General features: G+C 32.4%; 1 protein-coding gene across 1 annotated transcript in view; it reads left to right on the top strand.

Annotated features, from left to right (window-relative positions):
* Window positions 1-21,877, top strand: part of LOC143238453 (uncharacterized) — a 247,802-nt gene that overhangs the window by 168,451 nt on the left and 57,474 nt on the right. The window contains exon 2 of the mRNA XM_076478699.1: window positions 12,710-14,551. Within this exon, the coding sequence (XP_076334814.1) occupies window positions 13,171-14,551 (1,381 nt within the window). The 5' untranslated portion in view covers window positions 12,710-13,170. The remainder of the gene's footprint in view (window positions 1-12,709; window positions 14,552-21,877) is intronic.

The following is a 21,877-nucleotide window of genomic DNA, read 5'->3' as shown; positions in this document are numbered from 1 at the left end:
CTATTCACCAAAGTTTTAGTAACAGTATTTTTGTGTTTTGAAACGTTCTATTTTCTAATATACCAGCAGCAAAACATAATTATGCCTTCGTTTTGTAATGGAAAATAATCCACCATGTTTATTTTTTGTTATTGTTTTCTCTTTTTATTTCATAAATTGTTTTATTATTTTCCTTGTCATATTAGATAATTTTTATTCATAGGTTACTGGGTTTCACAAATTCAAACTATATTTGTTTCCATTCATAGACGTTGTGTGTTTCTATTTAATATTCTGTTCTACCGTTATATATATGTCATGTAACAGGCTATATATCAACGATACTAGTAATAACTGGATGTTGATTGTTTATATATGCAGTGATAACTACCATCAAACAACTACAAATTAGTTTATTTTGGTACTTTAGTTATATCCTGCTTAAAAAATAAAATAAATAAATAAAAAGAAGTTAACAGAATGGAATAATAATTATTCACCTTCGCATTCAAGGTTATCTTCAAAGAACGTATATACACAGTTTGGTAAAGAAGAACCCAATTTGAAGTCAAATATTCTTGGAATACGTGAGCTTGACTCTTCAATTTCGTGTTTCCATCAATGTTTAACCCCAGTAGGATATTGATATTGGATATTGGCTGTTTACCTGTGAATCTATATTTATGGAACGTTTCTGTCTATCTTTAGTCCAACGGAATACAATATTGGAAAAATAGAAATTTACCTCTGAATCTAGGTTCATTGTGTTTTATCTATCTTTAATCGAATAGAATATGATACTTAAAATGAGTAAATTTATTTATAAATTTTTATTTATAGTAAAAATAAATTATTGGAATATAGATCACATGTATCAGATTATTTTCCTAATATACTTTTGATAGAATGCATTATAGGAAAGGATTACTCAACGAATTACTGACCAATTATTTGTTTAATATAATTTATAGGTTTGAATGCTTACAGTAAACCGAAGCGCGCATTTTAGTGACAAATAATGTCTGGGGTATTGTGTTTTTGACAAACTTTGTTATACCTAGTTTGTGCAATATTTAACTTAACTCGTTCTATCACGTGTGGCTTGTTCTAATAGATTTTTTATTGTTGACCATTCACGTGGATCCGGAACTTCAACATCGTGCTGAATAACGTGAAATTAATTTACTTGACCTTTCTCAATCATTAATTATTTCTAAGGTTTGGTTAGTTTAAGATAATATCTTCTAGGGAAAAAAAAACAAACCTCAAATACTTTGTTGTTTCCATGTTTCTATTTCAGTTATTAATGTTTAAGGAGGAAAAAAACCTATTTTAACTTTTTCGTTAGATTTTCACGCAATTGGATCCGGTTTTCACAAACAGCGACCTGAAAACATTATTTAAACATTTTATTCGGAAATTGTTATTATCATAGCTTAATTAATGAGTTATTTATTGCTTAAAATAGTAAAATCCGTTCATAAACTTCAAAAAGCTTTCGTATGTTTCAGAAATCAAAAGTATTGTCCTTTGAGCCCAAACACTTTTATAGTTCTGTGTTTTTTTCGGCTTTAATACATTTTAGGTGCATAAATTATTTATTATTGTCATTATGAATTTCTTTTTATATGTGTTAAATGCGGTTTTAACAATACTGAGTTAATCTGTAACCAATTACACTTTTTACATATCCACATATTTTAAGAGTCGCAACGAAACTGATACTTGTGTTCTTTAGTAACCAACCATTTTGTTCTCAAATATTTGAGTTTTTTTGTAACATTACAAATAGTTAGTTACTATTCATTCAAGTCTTTGCCCAGTGAGAGTTTTAAGCAGTTAAATGCTAATTTCAACTCTGCATTTACACGAGACATTAGATTAGAGTTCCATTACAGAATTATAATGGCCTGTTATTTCACCAAATCAGTTTATTTTTAGGTCCTGATTTGTTTTGAATTTCGCGCAAAGCTACACGAGAGCTATCTGCGCTAGCCGTCCCTAATTTAGCAGTGTAAGACTAGAGGGAAGGCAGCTAGTCATCACCACCCACCGCCAACTCTTGTGTTACTTTTTTACCAACGAATAGTAGGATTGACCGTCACATCATAATGTCTCCACGGCTGAAAATACGAGCATGATTGGTGCGACGGGGATTCGAACCCCCAACCCTCGGATTACGACTCGAGTGCCTTAACCACCTGGCCATGCCCGGCCATTTAGATCCTGAACGCAATTTTATTTTCAGTTTTATAAGGATTCCTTTTTTGTCTTGTTCGTTCAGTTAACGTTTCCATGTCGTTTTTCTATATTTTGGGTAAAATGTCATACAATCCACAGCAAATCACAAAACAGATTTTTCTAATAAGCATTTTAGTGGTAAAGTAAAGTGTCAGTAAATAAACCTATTTGTAGATGTTTTTATTTCTTCTTTTATCTACAACACGAAGAAAATCTAATTGTCGATTAAATCACCCGTTCAAAATAGCAATAGTCGCTCGTTAACAGTTGTAAAAAGTAATTTTTTCACAATAATAATAAACTACCTGTTTACATCTGTTTTTGTATTAACTCTGGTAATAAATATACTTGTTCTTCTTTTTATAATAGTTTATTTGTTTGTATGTTGTAGAATTAAAGAAGAGGCAACTAGTCATCACCACCCACTGCCACCTCTTTTTTTACTAATGAATATTGGGATTAACCGTCATGTTATAACGCTCCCACGATTGAAAAGGCCAGTATGACTGATGTAATGGGGATTCGAACCCGCGACTCTCAGATTACGAGTCGAGTGCCTTAACCACCTGACCATGCTGGGTCGGCGTCTAATACCCATATAATATAATAACATTTCAATAATAGTAATAATACATATATAGTACACGGTATGAAATGCTATGGTAGTTCAGAATATTTCTTTCTAGAAGCTGAAACAAATACATATTTATAGTACAAAAGTAGATAAAAACTAATTTAGAATTAATACATAAAATACGAAACAACATTCTAGAATAGAAATAAGTAAAATAAAATATAAAATTGATAGAAATGCACGAGAATAAAAGAATTATTACAGAAATAATTTTTGTTTTCTTATTAAACCACATAGACCCTTATAAACCCTAACTTGTCAATAAGACGCTGTTATTATTTATGGTTTTCCCCCTATCCAGTTTACGTTCAATGTAGTTTAATCGAAATCCCATTTATTCTGTCATCATGTTTCTAAAGCGATCGTAGTATTCATTTTTTTTTATATATTTTAAATGTAGGAACCCCATTATACTGTTTACTTAATACCGTATTATTTCCTAAAATGATCATCTAATTCTAGTTGGATAAGGCGTAGCTGAGTGGTTAGCGTGCCAGGCTTTGGTTGGGAATGTTTAAGGTTTGTTTGTGCTCGCGATGTGACACTTAACATGCACCGTACTTACAGATATAGACGAGTTATAAACGTTTCAATCAATTCTACTAACAGCTTACCTATAGTAAGCAACTCAACCCTATCGACAGTTGTGCCTTTCTGGTTGGAAATTCCGAACACTAATATGAGTTCAGTTACAAAAAACGGCAAGAAAAGGAAATCTCTGATTCATGTTGTAACCACTTGTTACTGTATCTGTTCTTGCTAAACCACAAAAAATTCTGGAAACAAAGCATGTGGAAATATGACAGAGTTATTGTTTGGTTTCTGTAAATAGAACCTTTCCTTTTTTTTATTAAAATTACGGGAAGGTAGACATTACACAAAAAGAACGTGGAGGGGGCTGACAGTGATTTAAAATCGTGTGATGTATAAAAATAATGCTAGAATTGTTTTAAAATGATTGAAATACTTGGTAGTTTAAAGTTATTCATGATACCAAGGCTGATGACAAAAATAAAATAACCTCTAATATTTTCCCTTAGCAAGTTATTGCTGCAGTGGGGATTGTCTGAAGAAATATGTTTTCTTAATAGGAAGGAAGAGAGAGCATATTTCTATACGGTATACAGAAGATGGTAATAGTCTAAATTATAATTTTAAAGTTCGTTCTTAAGGTAAGTATTTTATATGTCTTCGTTTAATTACGGAACGCAGATATTTCAGACATGTATAAATCAAATATCTTTCTCTTCTCTTTCTCTATATACGTGTATGCACATTATTGTACCACTCGAAGTTGCTAATGCGATTTACAAACGACAAAAAAAAAATCGTGAAGCTTCACTATTACGTTTAGAGAGGGCGCGCGGCCCTAGCCAAACGGTTTTCGTTTGTGTATATATCTTGTGCCAACTAATCCGAACGCAAGAGCAAATTAAACAGCTGATTAACCTAAAATGACTTTCTTGTAAGTCAGTCGAATGTTTGGATTGTTAACGTTCAAACATGATCTTTACGTAATAGGAAAATGTATTAAATCGAAATCATATCCGCGACGAATGTAATAACTAGCATTTTAACGATGCCATGGGAAAATCTTGTAAAACACTATAAAGAATTATCTGGCCTTGCCTAGCAGCAGCGTGACCATAATTCATCCAAGTCTCAACGTATTTCAAACTGAATGTATCGGTCGATAAAACTTCCTAATTTATAGCTTTCTATTTTCGTATTTTTCTCCATTTTGTCTTTGTGTAATATTGAGATTCTCAGTTACTACGACTACAGTGTAGTTTAGATAAATGTTTGGAATTTTATTTGTTTTCCCTACTGACACGTCATCAAATCGGAAGAAGACAGTTTGATGCTTTAAAGAACTTTACTTAAAAACTGATTGATCGTTGTTCGTACATGTCTTAAGATATGGCGATTAACAAACTCCATTTTTAGTTCAGAAAACTGTAATTCCGATTTGAGGCTTCTCAACTGCATATTTTGTTCCTTCAGCATATGCTATAATCAACACGGACTGTTCCTTTGTAAGAATGACATAATTGTAAGTAGATATACACTAATATTGATTTGTTTGCGTCATCTGATAAAAATGCTCTTACACACTTAACAACACTTCATATGATTTATTACGTAAATCTTTCTTGTCCGGATACCAATTAATCTCTCAGTATTTTTCTTACATGAACTTGTAGTGCCACGTAACTTGTATTGGGAGCTCGTTTATTTCTTTTTTCCGTCATGAAACTTCTTGTCTTTATGTATTTTAGAAGTTTTTTTATGGGGGAGAGGCGTGTTTACCAAACCTAGGATACACGCTTACGTCAGTAGGTTTGCGATGATCGGTTCGAAGGGAGTAAGTTCAATTGATTGATCAGCTGCCCTACGACATCCTAAGATTACTGCTACAGCTGTAACAAGGTGGGAGCTCGTATTTCTCGAACAGTGCCTTAAAATGTATCTGATACGTTTTTAGCAGATCTTCCATCGAAACGTAGTGAATACTTCAACTTAAAGTTGCATTTTGTCTGCTTGTTTGTAACGAATCACCTGAAAAACAAATGGACCTGTAATATCTCTAATAATCGCCTATTAATAGTTTCAAAACTAATGTTTGATGTTAGATTAGCTGTTAAATTTGTATTAACAAAGAAATACCATTTTTATCTTCGTTATTTTTTAAAGCGTAAATCTGGACACAAAGGAAACGACAACAGGTAAAGTAATGAGAAGTAATATTTTCTGTAAGATTTTATATTGATTTGTTTAATATTGCACCATTGTGTTGACAAGATTGTATTTGACCATTGGTTTTGATAGAGGGACCGGACATCGCTTCCTATTCAGAAGAGTCCATCTATTTTTTAGAAGAATTTTAAGACTCTTTAGTGTTAGCAAGTGCAATTGTTAGTAGCTGTGTCTTCAAAGTATACCTCAAGTTAAGGTTCGAAAACTATGAAGGCCTTAGTTTCCGTAGAGGTACCAATTAACAGTCTCTTTTCTCGTATAGTTTTATTCAAATAAATTAGGAGTTCCTAACCGTAAAACAGTTACCAGGAAAACAGATGAATATTTGGCTGACGTCTACACACTACATCATGGAGCGTATTTACTGCCCAGCAGAGAAATTAACAACTTGTAGATAGCACCAAGTTGCCATCACAATGTGTTGAATGCGCTTAGTATTTGTTTACACGTATGCGTGTCTACACGATATTTTTAGAACTAGTACTGTATTAACCACATTTTAGTGATATTTTTTTGGCCGTGAAAAAATAACACGTTTTCATTTCGATGATATATATATATATATTTCTAATTTAATCTTCGTGCCATTGCTAGAAACTTTTGACATGAATGTTTAGAATTTCGATGCATTGTATGCATTTTATATCCATATTAATAGTTTTTCTGTGGCAAGCAGTACCAGTTTTAATTTTATTCTGAGAATTCTGTTTACTTGCTTTAAGTTTTCATATCATGCAGTAATTGAAAAGGTACGTTGTCACATGTATAGTAGTTAAGATTTGACCTTATAGATGGCAGTGTGATCACTAGCTAGCTTATTTATTTGAAAACCAATAAAATAACATTCTATATGATCTCTACTAAAAGAAAATTAGTTGTAATAGAAAGTTAACTTCTGGTTATGCAACCAACAGTCTAATGGAGAAGTTTTGATTAAAGTGAAGTTTTATAACTTAGATAACTTGAGATAACAAATAAATCAGCTCAAGGCTATTGTGTTGGAACTAGAATACGAACTAATGAAAGATTTGTTAAATTGATTAATCCTAGATGTTAGTCAGAACATATAGAGAAGTTGGGTGATACAAGTAAGAACAGACACAGGGCTAGAAAGTATGAAATTAAGGCTCTGAAAATTTAAATATACATATAGTAATCTTTTATTGCTGGAATTAATTAGTCGTGAGCTTTAATTGAGTTCACTTATTTTTGCTTGTTTTAAGCGCAAAGCTGTACAATGCTGTGCCTATTGCATAGGTCGAACTATGAATTTAAGCGATATAAGCTTCAGATTTGCTGTTATATTTTTCTGTATCGTGTCTTATTGGTGTTTGCTCGTTGTGTTTTGCTTTAAGCTGTTCGAGGGGTATCTGAGCTAGTTGCCGCTAATTTTGAAGTGAAATATTATAGAGAGGAGGCAGTCAGGCAATACCATCCACCGTCAACTCTTGAGGTACTCTTGTTGAACCGAACAGTGGGGTTTGAGCCTCATTTTTATAGGGGAATAGCTAAATCTGAAAATGAATTACACTTTGGGGAAGGGTGCGAGATGGTCTGTTGGTTTTTTTGAACTTCGCTGGAAGCTACACGTGGGCTATCTGCGCTAGACATCCCTAAGTTAGCAGTGTATGACTAGAGGGAAGGCAGCTGGTCATCACCACCCATCGCCAACTCTAGAGCTACTTTTTTACCAACGAGTAGTAGGATTGATCATACCATTATAACGCCTCATGGCTAAAAGGACGAGCATGTTTGGCGTGAGGAGTATTTGAACCTACGACTCTCAGATTATGAGTCAAGCGCCCTAACCACCTGGCCATTTCGGGCCGACGAGGAAAGGCTTTGTAGTTTAAACATGAAATGACATATACTGATATTTTTTTGTATACAGTCTATAAAAACAAACCATTGAGCAAACATGAAGAGCATTGAGACTCACATTAATCACTGGCATTTTATTCTAAATATTATTGAAAAAAGACAAGTTTAAGATTTTGATCATAGCAAATGAGCGTATGCGAATATATTACAGCCCCAAAGTAAACCCCTCTTTTTATGTGTTTTTCTGCTAACAGGATGTAAGTTACAGAACTTGATTAAAAACGCGAAGGATAAAAGTGAAATGAAACAGAATAGAAATCAGAAGTCGTTAAAAGAGTATAGAAAAATAAAATTGTGGATGCACTTGGAAACATAGAGTCGTTTAAAGAAGATACTGGTGACAAGTTGACGGTTAGAGAGAATACTCAAATATCTTTAAAGTAATTTTGAAGTCTAATGCACTACACTTCATATGATTTGCATAAAAAATATTTGGGAAAATAAAGATATCCGAAAGAGCTAAAGATATAAGCTTCTCACTAAAATTAACGGCTAGAATGAGACATCTAAATTAGCATTTGAAATCCTCTCAGCTGCTGTCTTTGTAATCCAAAGTCACTGTTGAGAAGAATGAATACTGAATTTGATTCATTTAATAAAATGGAAAGATCCAATTTGGAATTATTGCTCTGTTGATTGAGCTTAATAATTAACCTTCTCCGTATTAAAGAACTAACAACAGGCTACCAAATATTAATTGCAACAACTGTATAGTTTATTTTCTTTCGGAGTACTTTTAGTGCCTCTCATAGCATTTAAAATAATTAAATTTAAGTGCTAACTCAAAGTAAGATATTAAATAGATTGAATAGAATAGTTATATTTATTCAAATTTATTTTTATTTTAATCAATATTTCGGCATTCCTTTTCCCTCACGATCGTATTTACATTTAGCTCTCTTTTCTCTGAATACACGAAAACGTATTTGATAATCCTGACAGGTGCATAAGTCTGTTCCAGGGTAAGAATAATGTTTTTGAACGTCTCAAAATATTAAATTATCACATTGTATGTCTTTCCTTTGGCTTATGATGATTCTAATTTAAGTTTCACACTAAAGCTCAAAATCAGGGATGTTGACCTCTTCATGTTGTTGACAACAGGGGAAGAAATATAGTTCTTTAAGTGATTAAGAAATGTTCTCCAGTATGTTAGCTGCTACATGAAGGAAACAGGATATTATGGATTCTTCATAGTAAAAATAAAGATATATCTTAAATTGCGTCAATAATTGTTTTAAAATCAGTGTTCTAATTTCTGTTTTCGAATAACTTTGTCTCCAGCTACTTTAGAAAGTAATGTACATTGGTTGACCACATTATAAGGACTCTCATCTTAATATCGGGTTGAACCACTTTTCACCACCATAACAACTTGAACTAGACATGACATAAGCTTCACAAGATGCCAGAAAGTGTGTTTTCCTGTGGTTATCATTCGCAATTACAGCATAATCTTTAGACGGTAAATGCTTTATTCAAATTCATCCCAAAGATACTCACTTTGATTGTGATTTAATGTTATTTTATTTGCCAAGGAATATAGTTATAGTCGACATCAATCTACTCGAACCAATTTCAGACAATATATGTTTGATATTGTCCATTGGGGTAGAAATGCAGCAATTTGGTGTGAACATTAATATTAATGCTAGATAATTTATGCACGTTATTCGTCCTGATAAAATACATTAAGGACTCAAAATATTCCATAAAACATTTTCTTCTCACCATTACACCTCTTCCATCAGCATACATAGTAGGATAAATAAAAGCAAGAACAAATGCTTCGTGTGTGTTTATATACATAAAATCTACTATAGAAAACGATGACAAATGATCATCAGATCACCATGACATATGTACAGTGATTCACGTTCTATTGTTTGTAATCTACACATCACACATGCTCAAACTGCTGATTGCAATTGACCGCTGCAGAGTTCCAATGTTAGAAACAGGGTTTCAATACCTGTAGTGGGCAGAGCACGGATAGCCTATTGTTTAGCTTTGTGCTTAACTTCAAATGAACAAGCACTTGACTGGTTGTAAGCTATATTATGAGAATTTTAGTGCTATTTTCACACTGTTGGTGGAAAAAATCGAATTCTGGTACTGCTGAAAAATTAACCAAATTTGGTCAGTTTCTGATGTTTCTTAAAATGTATAAGCTTTTCTAATAATCTAGTCTCTTGATCATTCATTAGATGTTCATGACTAAATGTTTCATAATTTGATCTTTCTTTTATCGCCACTGTTGAAATACTGAGTTGGAAGATGAGATTGAACAGTCAGTCAACATAAAGGGATTTTTATTACGATGCTTCTGCTAGACTGGCGGCCACTATCATGGTACCTACACCAACATGGAACCTTTGAAAGCTGAAGAGATTCATGCTCTTATATTATTTTGCAGGTTCATTACAACATAATTTTATCTCAATATTTAAAGAGTTAAAGTAAAGCAGTCATATAACATTCCATGAGCTCAGTCTAATTTACATATTATAGTGAAAGGTTTCTTCTTCAGTATTGTTATTATATGAGTTGTTATCGTTTTATGACTCTTACAAACTCGTGATTTATAATACGATGTTTATACATAAATTACTACAACACTACTATACAGATTGGAAACATCCGAACGAAAAGAGTCTCTTACTTATGTTATTCTGTTGCCTGTGGTGATGTTTGTTTATTTGTTTGTAATTAAGCACAAAGCTACACAATGGACTATCTGTGCTCTGCTCACCACTGATATCGAAACCCGGTATTTAGTGTTGTAAGTCCACAAACATACCGTTCTGTGGAGATGTCAGAACATTATTGTGATACAAACTATAACATGATATGATATTTCTCTTAGATCTCATGACCTGTTTAAAAGTTTCTCAACCAACAACCCAGGTACGAACGATTTAATTTGAGAATAACTCAGGTCGTGACTTAGTGGTTAACGTGCCGAGCTGTGGACCTGAGGGTTCATGGTTAACGTTCTTTTACCGCAAAAAAAAGTTCCAATATAAAACCATGGGAGCGTTATAAGTATGACAGTCAAATCTCATTATTCGATTGGAATATCCAGAGAGTTGATGGTGGTTGCTGTTGACTAGCTTCCTTCTTTTTAGTCTATTAATTGAAAGTTACTGACTTTGGGCGCAGATAACTCTTAAATAGCTTTGCGTGACTACTCGAAACAAACAGCCGTTGGGGCCCGGCATGACCAGCTGGTTAAAGCACTTGACTTGTAATTCGAGAGTCGAGGGCTCGAATCCCTGTCACTCAATATATGCTCGCCCTTTTAACCGTGGGGCGTTATAATATGACGGTCAATCCTACTATTTGTTGGTAAAAGAGTAGCCCGAAAGTTGGCGGTGCCTTTCCTCTAATCTTGCACTGCTGAATTAGGGACGGCTAGCGCAGATAGCCCTCGAGTAGCTTTGCGTGAAATTCAAAACGAATAAAAATCAAACAGTCGTTGGAGGATTCAAAAGCCTGTAATGTTCTGGTTGGTATTAATTTCCTACTAGTCTCGATGTTATATATTATTTCGCTTTTTTTCTATGTGCTGGAATGCTGAATTCCATTAACATTGTGTTGATAAGTTTCTCAATGTTAGTATCTCACTCTCACAAGACTGAGTTGATCCTACTGACAAATTCCACATTTAGTTAATACTACTGACAAATTCCACATTTAGTTAATACTACTGATAAATTCCACATTTAGTTAATACTACTGATAAATTCCACATTTAGTTAATACTACTGATAAATTCCACATTTCCTTAATACTACTGACAAATTCCACATTTAGTTAATACTACTAACAAATTCCACATTTAGTATTTTCTAAATTATTTCCGTTAGTCTTTGTGTATACTTGTGGCGAGTCACTCACACGTGTATTGTTGAGAAAGTTCATTCAGCACATGTATAATTCTGGTAAACATTCAGTGAAGTTTCCTTTGTAAGTCAATTCCTTCAGAAAATAATTATCATCGCTCAAGCAAGTTAACAAATTTTTCATAATTAGTTGAAAAACATCACATAAAGTTCGAGGAAGTTACATGATATCAAATAGAAGTTTGGTTTATTTGTTTGTTTTTTAAGCACAATTACAAAATAGACTATCTGTGCCCTGCTCACCACGGGTATCGATACCAAATTTGTAGAGTCGTGAGCCCGTAGATAGACAGAGAAGGAAGATTTAACGATTTTGTTTTACAGAAAAAATATTTTATTACAGCTCAGTAATAATATTTATATAAAACCATATCACATACAAAGTCAAGTCTAATTTAGTTTTACAGAAAAAAAGATTTTATTACAATCAGTAATATTGTTTATATGAAACCATATTACATATAAAGTCAAATCTCACTGGGACCTTTGAAGAAGGTAAATCCGCTTTACCTGAATTAAAGAAGTATTATTGTGTTTACAATTAGTGGTCTACAATCTCTTTTCTTTACTTTCCCAAAACTCATTTTGATTCACTAAAGTTGCTACATATTTATGAAAGTATTAAACATTACAAACAAACCATATTCATTAGGTACTTCTGGAATATTATTTTATCAAAACAAGGCATATTGGTATTATATCATGTTTCTTGGAAGTAATTTAACTCCTTATACAAAACCCCTAGCATACTGTTATTTTTTTAATATTAGAAATATAATGTTTTTTTCCATTAATAACTTATTATTTCATAATATACGCATATTTCAAAATATTCGGTTTAACTTCTGTTACACGAAACAGCACTGTTTTAATATAGATTTTATGACATGGAAAATAAAAAGGATAATTATTACCTGTATTTTTGTATTTATATTGGAAGATTTTCAGACGTGACGAATTAATAATGCCCATTATTTAAAATTATCTATTTGATCTATTATATTATATTATATGGTAAACGTTTGTATTCTACGTACGGTAAATTTCAATTTAAGGTTTAACGTAAGGAAAGCAGACAAACAGTTTATATATTTTTTAAATTATGTGTGAACGTTGTCACACTTGGAGGAAAAATAATAAGTGTGAAAAACACGTTGTCAGTAATGTACAGCTGCTTTTGTAAAGCTTATTTCTCCGAGAGAGATTACGCATTATTTATACTGTTGAAGTCAGACATACATGTTTATTTTTATGTTTGTATTATCTACATGAGATAAAATACTGAAACATAAACTTTTTGTTTCATTTATAGAGTTCTGAAGAACACGGAGAATTTACCTCATCACTGAAGATTAGCAAAAATAACTCCCTAGGTCATAAAGGATTTGAAGAATGTTTCTGGTGAAATACTGATGATTATAATTCTGTGACTACAAGTCAATAAGATTTTGATTGGTAAATCACCGTCAAAGAAAAATGTAAAAAAGTAAATATATTATTAAAATCTTGTCACTAAACAAGAACGTTTGCATGAAACACCAGTAACTCTTTCAGAGTACCAAACAAATATTGGTCCGGTAAAAAAATATCAATAAAAACTATGAAAGATATTTAAAATGATGTAAAAACCAGCGTAACAGTAACAAATTAGTGGACTTTCTAGTTCAGTAAAAAAATCCTCAGTAATCATTAGAAATGTCTACTTCATGAAATTAAATTAATTGAATTAGTGATATATTTCGAACTGAAAAAGAGAAAACATCAGTGTAAAACATGAAAGCTGGTATCAATGATAATCTAAAGCAAGGTGGTAAACCGGAACTGATAGAGAAAACCAAACTTGACAATATTACAGAACAAAGAAATGGTCATTTTAAGTTTGTTGCGGATGGCCAGTACAGGCATGATTGTAAAGAAAAAGTTGTAAAAGGAGACTGTAGCTATATAGAAGGAAATAATCAAAGATCCGAAGACGATCCAAGAAAGTTCTCTGATATCGACGAATTTACCAGAAGAATTGAAGAAGCTGAAGCTGCTCTTAAGAGCCTTTCTGGAAACCTTGATGAATTCCAAGAAGATGAGGCGGATGAGAAACCAATGTTTGAAAATTTGTTTGAAAAAAAGGAAGAAACTGAAATTCCAAAGAGCCTTCACAAGGGTAATTCGTGGAAGGAAGTTTTGTCTTTAAGTGTTTCTTCAAATTCGTGTTGCAGCAACGAACGGTCACCTACACAGTCTCCAACTACAAATATTCAAGAATCTAGTAACCGAGAAGCAGATTCCCTTGTTAAAATTACAAATGCTTACCATCTGAGTTCAAACGGAGATTTTATTCAAACACCAACATTTCAATCTCTCGAAGATCCCGATATTTCTCTCCAGAAGCCATCCTCGAAAAACGGAAAACAGGATGTTTTTGATGTTGTAAACCTTTTGCAAATTGAACAAGAATGTGCTTGCATGCAGTCGTACATGGGAGAGTCCTTACTGAGGGAAGAAGACATTGGAGATTTGCTTTTGAGAGAACAAGATATGCATTGTAAAAGTGAGGAAATTAACGTTTTTGAAAAACTTAGAAATGAAAGCCGGTATTTCAAGGAAACCAGGACATCTGGATCGTTGAACATTTCCACCAAGTGCAGCACTGAAATATCAAATTCGAATGTTGACTCCAATGTTTCAGACTTCCAGATTTGTGAAGAGAGCAGTGTGAATCTAACTTTTTGTACCAATAAGCAGCTAGACAGAGGTACTGCAGCTTTTTCTGATGACTCTAATGGACCCAACGGTTCATATTGCTCTTCACCAGATAAACAAAATGTGGCTAGAACTGCTCTGGAACAAGAATACGTAGCTCTCAACCACACACACTGTTCACAAAAGTACAGTTTTCTTGGAGATAACACTCAGAATAAACTTAATAAAGAAAGGAATTTCGAATGTCAGTTACCTCCTATTCCTGATGACGACAATCCACTTGTTATTGATGAAGGAGACAGTCAATTTTCAGAAACGGAGAGTACTTGTACGTCAACAATTGATTCTATAGCTTCGCCATTAACCCAAACAAATATAATTCCTTCTTCACCACCAGGTGTTGGAAACCTTAATGTTTCAAATTATGATCCTATGTCCCCCGACAGACATCCAAGAGGTGAGATAGTTCGCTCTTTAACTAGACACAGGAATAGGAAAATATGCATGTAAAAAAAACTTTTATGTGTATTTGAATTTTGTTTTATAACCTTGTAAATCATTGTTATCTAAATATTTACTTTGGAATTTAATGCACAATTTAAGACGTAAAAAACGTAAAGTTTGTGATAAACGTAATGGATGAATATGACCGTGTTTTTGTTTCAAATAATATAAAATCTGTATACATCTACTTGTTCTTTTATCTAATGAAGCTGATAAAGCATGCTGTATAAGGCAGAAATCTAATATTTTCTTATGTTGATTATTGTTTCGTATAGATTCGAGTTTAGAAATTAGTATTTATAAAAGAAAATAAATTCTACATCATTATACTGTTTTTTTTTCTGCAGGATTATAATTGTAAATTTGATGGAGTTATTCTTTTGGAAAGACGTTTTCATAAAAGCTTTTATTGTGCAAAGACCTATATATCTTTTTTGGTAACAGCTATACAGAAGATTGGAGAATAAGGGTATTTAAATTCTTCAGAAAGATACGTTATATTAATACAGGGTTTAAACAGTTTTATAATATATATATTAAATTTCAAGACATACCACAGTGCTATAAACAGTTTCATAAAGTGTTTGGTTTGATCAACGCTTAGGATGTTCATTGGTTTTTCCTTTTATAATTAAAAGTAAGAAATATCTCACTACTGTTTAACTCCAGTTCTTATCATTATGATCAACTTTATAGTTTTCAGTTTTTATAACATCCACGACTGGATATTGAATTCTTTTAATGATTGAAATTTCGTGTTTAGCTTAATAAGTTAACTTATATATTTGTTTTGCTAAAATTTATTTTTAAAGGATTATATATCATTCAACATAAATAGTTATTCTAACCATTATTATTATATAAATAAAAACTAATATTCTTACCTTTCTGTAGATATTTTTACAAATTTTTAGGCATATGTTGACAGGTTTATAGTAACACTAATTGCATATAGGTGTTCTCTCCACTTTTATCTGAGAATCATTAACATTGAATGCAAAATGATAGAAAGGTCAACACATACACTCTGCAAATGATGGGAACTCTTTAATCCTATTGGATATTTAACCTAAATCAACACAGCTAACGGTATTTCAACCTTTTACAAAGATAGAGGGCTGAACGAATTTTGAATTTCGCGCAAATCTACACGAGGGTTATATGCGATAGCCGTCCCTAATTTAGCAGTGTAAGACTAATAGGAAGGCAGCTAGTCATTACCACCCACCGCCAACTCTTGGGCTACTCTTTTACCAAAGAAAAGCGGGATTGAGCATCACATTTTAATGCCTACACGGCTGAAAGGGCGAGCATGTCTTATGCGATGGGAATTCGGACCCGCGAATCTCAAATTACTAGTCGAGTGCCTTAACCATCTGGCCATGCCAGGCTGGTGTGATGGAATTCAGAGTTTAATATAGTAGAAAATAAAATTTTAGAAATCAAAAGTTGAACAACTCAAGTATAAAACATATTATGTGTTGCTCTTTATGATTGTACATTCATTAGTAAAATATAAATAGCGTAAATATATTTACATTATACTTAATATTAAACTAATAAATTAGTTTTGGTGATAAATTAGACCCTATAAACTGATTATTCACATTTTTAACAGTTGTGTTTAGAGAACTAATACAAGTCTTCTGTTTTAAGCTGGTGTCATTAATATATGTGAGTAAAAGTCTAAATGAGACAAGTTTCATGCATACTAAAATGTTTATTCACAAAACATGAAACATTAAATAGGGAATATGCTTTTAGATCAATTGCCCAGAGTAATAGCTAATCATTCATAATAAACTTGCGAGAAAGATCAAACAATAGATTAATGTTGATATGTATTTTAAGAAACGGTTTTCATCAGTAGAAGTGACGTGTACAATCATGGTTTTTTCATCATCTGGACGAATCCTCATTTTGATAAAATGATGGCAATTTCTCAGTATGCTTACATCTCAATTTAATAATATTTTCAGTAATTAATCAAATAAAATAAATTACTGTAAATGAAAGGTTTCGAAGTTCTCTTGATAAATAAAGTAGAAACAAGTAATGAATTTAGTCAACCGCCGACAGGGGCCACTCCAACCTTCCATACTCGTGTTTGAGCTTTCTAACGTACATGTGCTTACTACACATACACGTATGTAGTCATTAGAAATAACTCATTTTACACTATAATCCAAAAATTTATTTTGAAATTGGCATGTAGTTATCTAGTAGATGATACTCAAGGTTTAAGATCTTGCATGAGGGTAAGATGATTTTGTCCAAGAAATTGTAATTACGCTGCAAGAATACAATTGACTTGTGTCAAGATGAATAATAAATGATAAAGGACAGGAAAAGGAAAAAAAAACAACATTATAAATCAACTACATGTGAAAAGATCTAAGATTACGAATATCACCAATAAAAAGATCCTTTAATATATCCTACAAACAATTAAAACTTATGTACGTTTTTCTATTATATATGTTTGCATCATATGTTGACGATAACATGTACAGTCAGTAATATGGTAGAGAAACTAAAAAAACAAAATATAAACATTTAACTTAAAACTTTTGATGTTCGTTTCGGAGGTTTTACAGGTTATGAAAATAAAACTTAAAAACTATAAGTTCAAGAAAGGTATTTTAACGCTTAAAATGAAAATCATTTTGCACTTAAACTATTCAGTGTCTCAGTGGAAGTAGTTGCAATAAATAAATAACGTATTTCAGTAGAAATACTAAATAAAAATAATTATTTGTGTACCAGGTACTTAGAAGCTTTAACAATCTTTTGTCAGCATATATTAAGAAAACTTAAAATTACTATAGGTATTACTGCACTTTTATTATTCTCCAGACGATTTCCGTATTTTACACGATTTCGGTGAGAAAAAGGTAATTAGTGCACTTTATAATAAATACCTTATTTAAACATACTAATATTAGTCTAATTATTTAGTCACAAATCGCAAATTATTATTCCTTATATTTTTTACATTTTCAAAATGGTGGTTATTTTTCACTTCGATATTTTGAATTTAAAACGATTATATAATACGTTATCTTTTACTATACCTCCCTAAATTTATCCGCCAGTTTCACTCAAAACTATAACATAGATCATAGTGTGTCTGTGACCGCTTAATGATTTTCAAATTTTACTTATATAATATAAATTCACAAAAAATCATGTCATACATTCGCCATCGTCATTAGACCTAGCTTAATGATTTATTCCCGGAGACCACTGATCAAAAGTGTATGACCTATTCAGACCATGCTCATTATAATAAAGTCAGTATGATTCATAAAGTATAGCATAATAATAGAGTTTGAGTACTTTTTCTTTTATTTTATACTATGAAATATACAAGAACGATTTACAATTTTAGTTACCGGCTCTAAATTTGTTGTATATTCTTGTTATTTTCTATAGGATGAGGAAATTAGTGAACATAATATATCAAATCACACTGAGGAGTGTCCTTTATGTTTCGCTTATTTCAGTTTGTATTATCTCATCAATCACAACATCCAAACTTTGAGAAAGAGAATGCTATGAATGTATATTTACGGTTTGTATCATTATCTAAAGTGAACGAATCTGTAGATTCAATTCACTGACTGTTAAAATCAGTAAAATTAAACGTTCTTTCCAGGACAGTCCAATCCATCAAAATAGAATGTTATTTTGATGTTAAAGCAATAAGAACCTTATCAGATATCTTATCAATACCGTGATAAGCAAATAAATCAGTGAACAACCAGAGTTATATGGTTCCGTTTATCTTTGAGAAAATCTTGCTTCGTCTTGCCCTATAAACAACCAGAGTTATATGGTTCCGTTTATCTTGGAGAAAATCTTGCTTCGTTTTGCCCTATAAACAACCAGAGTTATATGGTTCCGTTTATCTTGGAGAAATTCTTGCTCCGTTTTGCCGTATAAACAACAAGGGTTATATGGTTCCGTTTATCTTGGAGAAAAATCTTGCTCGTTTTGCTGTGTACAACTTATTTAATGGATAGGATCAATTTTTAAAATTCCTACCATTCTGTTAAAGCAAAAGTAATACCTTCTTTGTTTAGATATAATAGTTTGTACCTAGGTCTACGTTAGAAAACCTGATAGGTTTTGTTCTTGAGTGAATGACGTGATGGATACGATTTTGCTTCTGCTTGCCAGCATCAAGATACCATCAGTTTTATGCAGATTTTGCTGAGTTGCAGCCAGTATTTATACTAGTTTCCCAGAATCCTACACGGTAGATTGTTGATCGTGCTATACTTATGTCATCGAGCAAATTATTGTTTATTGTTACCAAAGATTTTAAGTTTGGATTCATCTTTAATCAGTACTTGTACTCATTTCTCTGTTTGAAGTATGATGTTTATCTCTATTAAACACTGGTATTTGAGCAGCCACACATACACTAAAGCAACATTCATACCTGTATTTACAGCTAGATTACGAGTAATATCTCTAATGGATTATTGTGCATTATGTAAAGAGCATAATCTAAGTTACTTAACATTATGTTTGAAGTGTTTGGGCTTTCCATTGATCGCTTTAATTATCAAACGTACTGGTTTCCTGTAGCCTCTTCAGAGATTATATGCTCATGTTACCGAAATATGAAATCTATATCCTCAATCTGTTTCCTACATTTCTCATCTGGAATTTCTTGTCCTGAAAACCATGTTGGTATTCACCACTTTACTACTGAGAATAGTAAGGCTGCGTATAGCTTTATGGGCATTGTGTAGGCACTGTTTGATTGGTTGAATGACAACTACTTACAGTGTAAACTACCAACACATAGCTGTATTCTGGTTCGGTACATTTGCATACAGTAGAGTAGAAAGATGAACAGTTCAATAATATTTGCTCTTTATACTTATTATGTTCAGTCTATACATGTTAGAGATGATCCTGTAAGAACTAACTTATACTTGATGAGAAACCATTGTAGTTGTTGATTAAGATATTGGTAGTTGTAGAAAATATTGTGGATTATTAGTTTATATTCTGTTTTAGGCATGACGTAATAAGGGAAATGGATTATTTTTAATGCATGCGGTTACTTGTGTTGCTGCTTAATCAGGTCAGATATCTCCCTCGAAAGAGGCTTAAATATGTTCAGGTTCGTTAAAGGTATTGATTGCTGGAAGTGGTGCACGTGGTGACACTCTAATTTAGCGTGTTCGATTTGAGAAATAGCGTGAGTACATCCAGGTTGAAGTAGGTAATTTATTCTCTTTAAATCAAATATAAAAAAGTCCACGGATGCAGTTTCACTTTATTATTACGACACCATGTATGAGTACTATATCGTGCCTTTCCGTTCGTTTTATTCAAAATGTTATCACAGTGTGGTGCCTATTTGCATTTCTGTTACGTTTAACCCTATATCTCGCATTGTGCCATAAAGGTTAAAAATATTTCTTTATTGTTTAACCCACATACAAATGTTTCAATTATGCAACTTCAACGTAAGAGTCTATATAAACCATGGAATTATTTTGTTGGTTCTTCAGTTAAATAATGTTACTTCTAGTTTACGTATCCATACATAAGTTACCATATATATTTCACAAAAAAAATTATTTTGTGTAATACAGATCTATTTAAGCAGGACATATTTAAAGAAAACATTTTTTCTTCTGTTTCTTCCTAATACATACAGTAGAGGTTTATAATAAGTATTTTGAGTTTCTTTTCAATTTTACACGAAGCTACACGAGGGCTATCTGTGCTACCCGTCCTTAATTTAGCAATTAGAGGGAAGGCAGCTAGTCATTACCACCCACTACCAACACTCGAGCTACTATTTTAACAACAAACAGTAATATTGACCGTCACATTATAAAGCCCTCACGGCTGAAAGGGAGAGCATGTTTGGTGTAAAGGGGATCGAACTCTCGACTCTCAACTTACAAGTCGAGCACTCTAACCACCTGGCCATGCTGGGCCTTGTGATATTTAACTTCATGTTTGCACTAAGGTTGTTACATGTATTTCTTTTTGTAATTGTCTTACTTTTTTTCATGTTATCACATTTCCATGTTACAAGTTGCATGATTTTACTACTTTTCTGTAAACATTAATTTGCACTCTGCACTCGTATGGTTCTTTTAATCACTAAACGTCACATTATCAAAACATCGGAAACCGTAAACGTGGAAATGTTTAGCTAATATAATATCAGCAACCGCTTCTGAAGCAAACAAAACAACAACCTGATATCATAATATAATCAAAACAACAACCTGATGTCATAATATAATCAAAACAACAGCCTGATGTCATAATATAATCAAAACAACAACCTGATGTCATAATATAATCAAAACAACAACCTGATGTCATAATATATTCAAAACAACAACCTGATATCATAATATAATCAAAACAACAACCTGATATCATAATATAATTTCTTTTGGTTTTATTAATTTAATTAAAATGCTTAAACCAGTAACAATGGGTAACTTTTAAATATTGTAGAAGGCGCGAAATGGACCTGTCATGGAGCTATGAATTTCGAAGTTGGCGAGGAGGTTCCGATTCGTCATAATACGCCATAATAGTATCCGCACCTTAAGCTATCGGTGCGTTATAAGTGTGATATAAACTCCTTACCATAGATGGTGAGCGGTAAGGTACTGGCTGCCTTTTATCTACTCGGTGCTTAACTGTCTGCCTTTATCGACTCAGTAGTTCAAAATTAAAGATGACGTCTGAAGCTTTAATACACTTTGCCAAAGATACAAGTAACAAATACTATTAAAGCCATTAACTTTGATAACAAAGATGCACGGATATAATGCGTGTTTGTTAGCATGATTTCTCGAAGACGACTGAATGGATTTGGGTGAAAGCCGGTATACATTTAGACTATGAACCACTCAGAAGTGATTAGTTTTTGGATGGTAAGGATCAAAGGTCAAGGTCACAGCAAAGCCACAAAAATAAAAACCAATCCCTATCTGCTAATATGGGGACCGATTTCTCACACTATTTGTGCTCTATTACTCAGCCAAAAAGAATCGGATCTTCGGGGACTTTTGTCAAATATTATCCTTTACTGTTCTGCCAGAAATGGTACTGACAGTTCAAATTCAGTTGGTTGTAGACCACACACTTTACACGTGAAGGTGGATCCGGTGATATTGTTGTATAAAACATCTTGAAACAAGAATAAAGTTACATTTAAAATTATTAAAGTAATTAACAGTTTTGTTGTTAAATTACGTGAATTAAGGGAAATTTATCCTTATTA

Source organism: Tachypleus tridentatus, chromosome 13 (genome assembly GCF_004210375.1).
Source record: "Tachypleus tridentatus isolate NWPU-2018 chromosome 13, ASM421037v1, whole genome shotgun sequence".
In the NCBI taxonomy this organism is placed as follows: Eukaryota; Metazoa; Arthropoda; class Merostomata; order Xiphosura; family Limulidae; genus Tachypleus; species Tachypleus tridentatus.
This window is presented reverse-complemented; position numbering and strand designations above follow the sequence as displayed.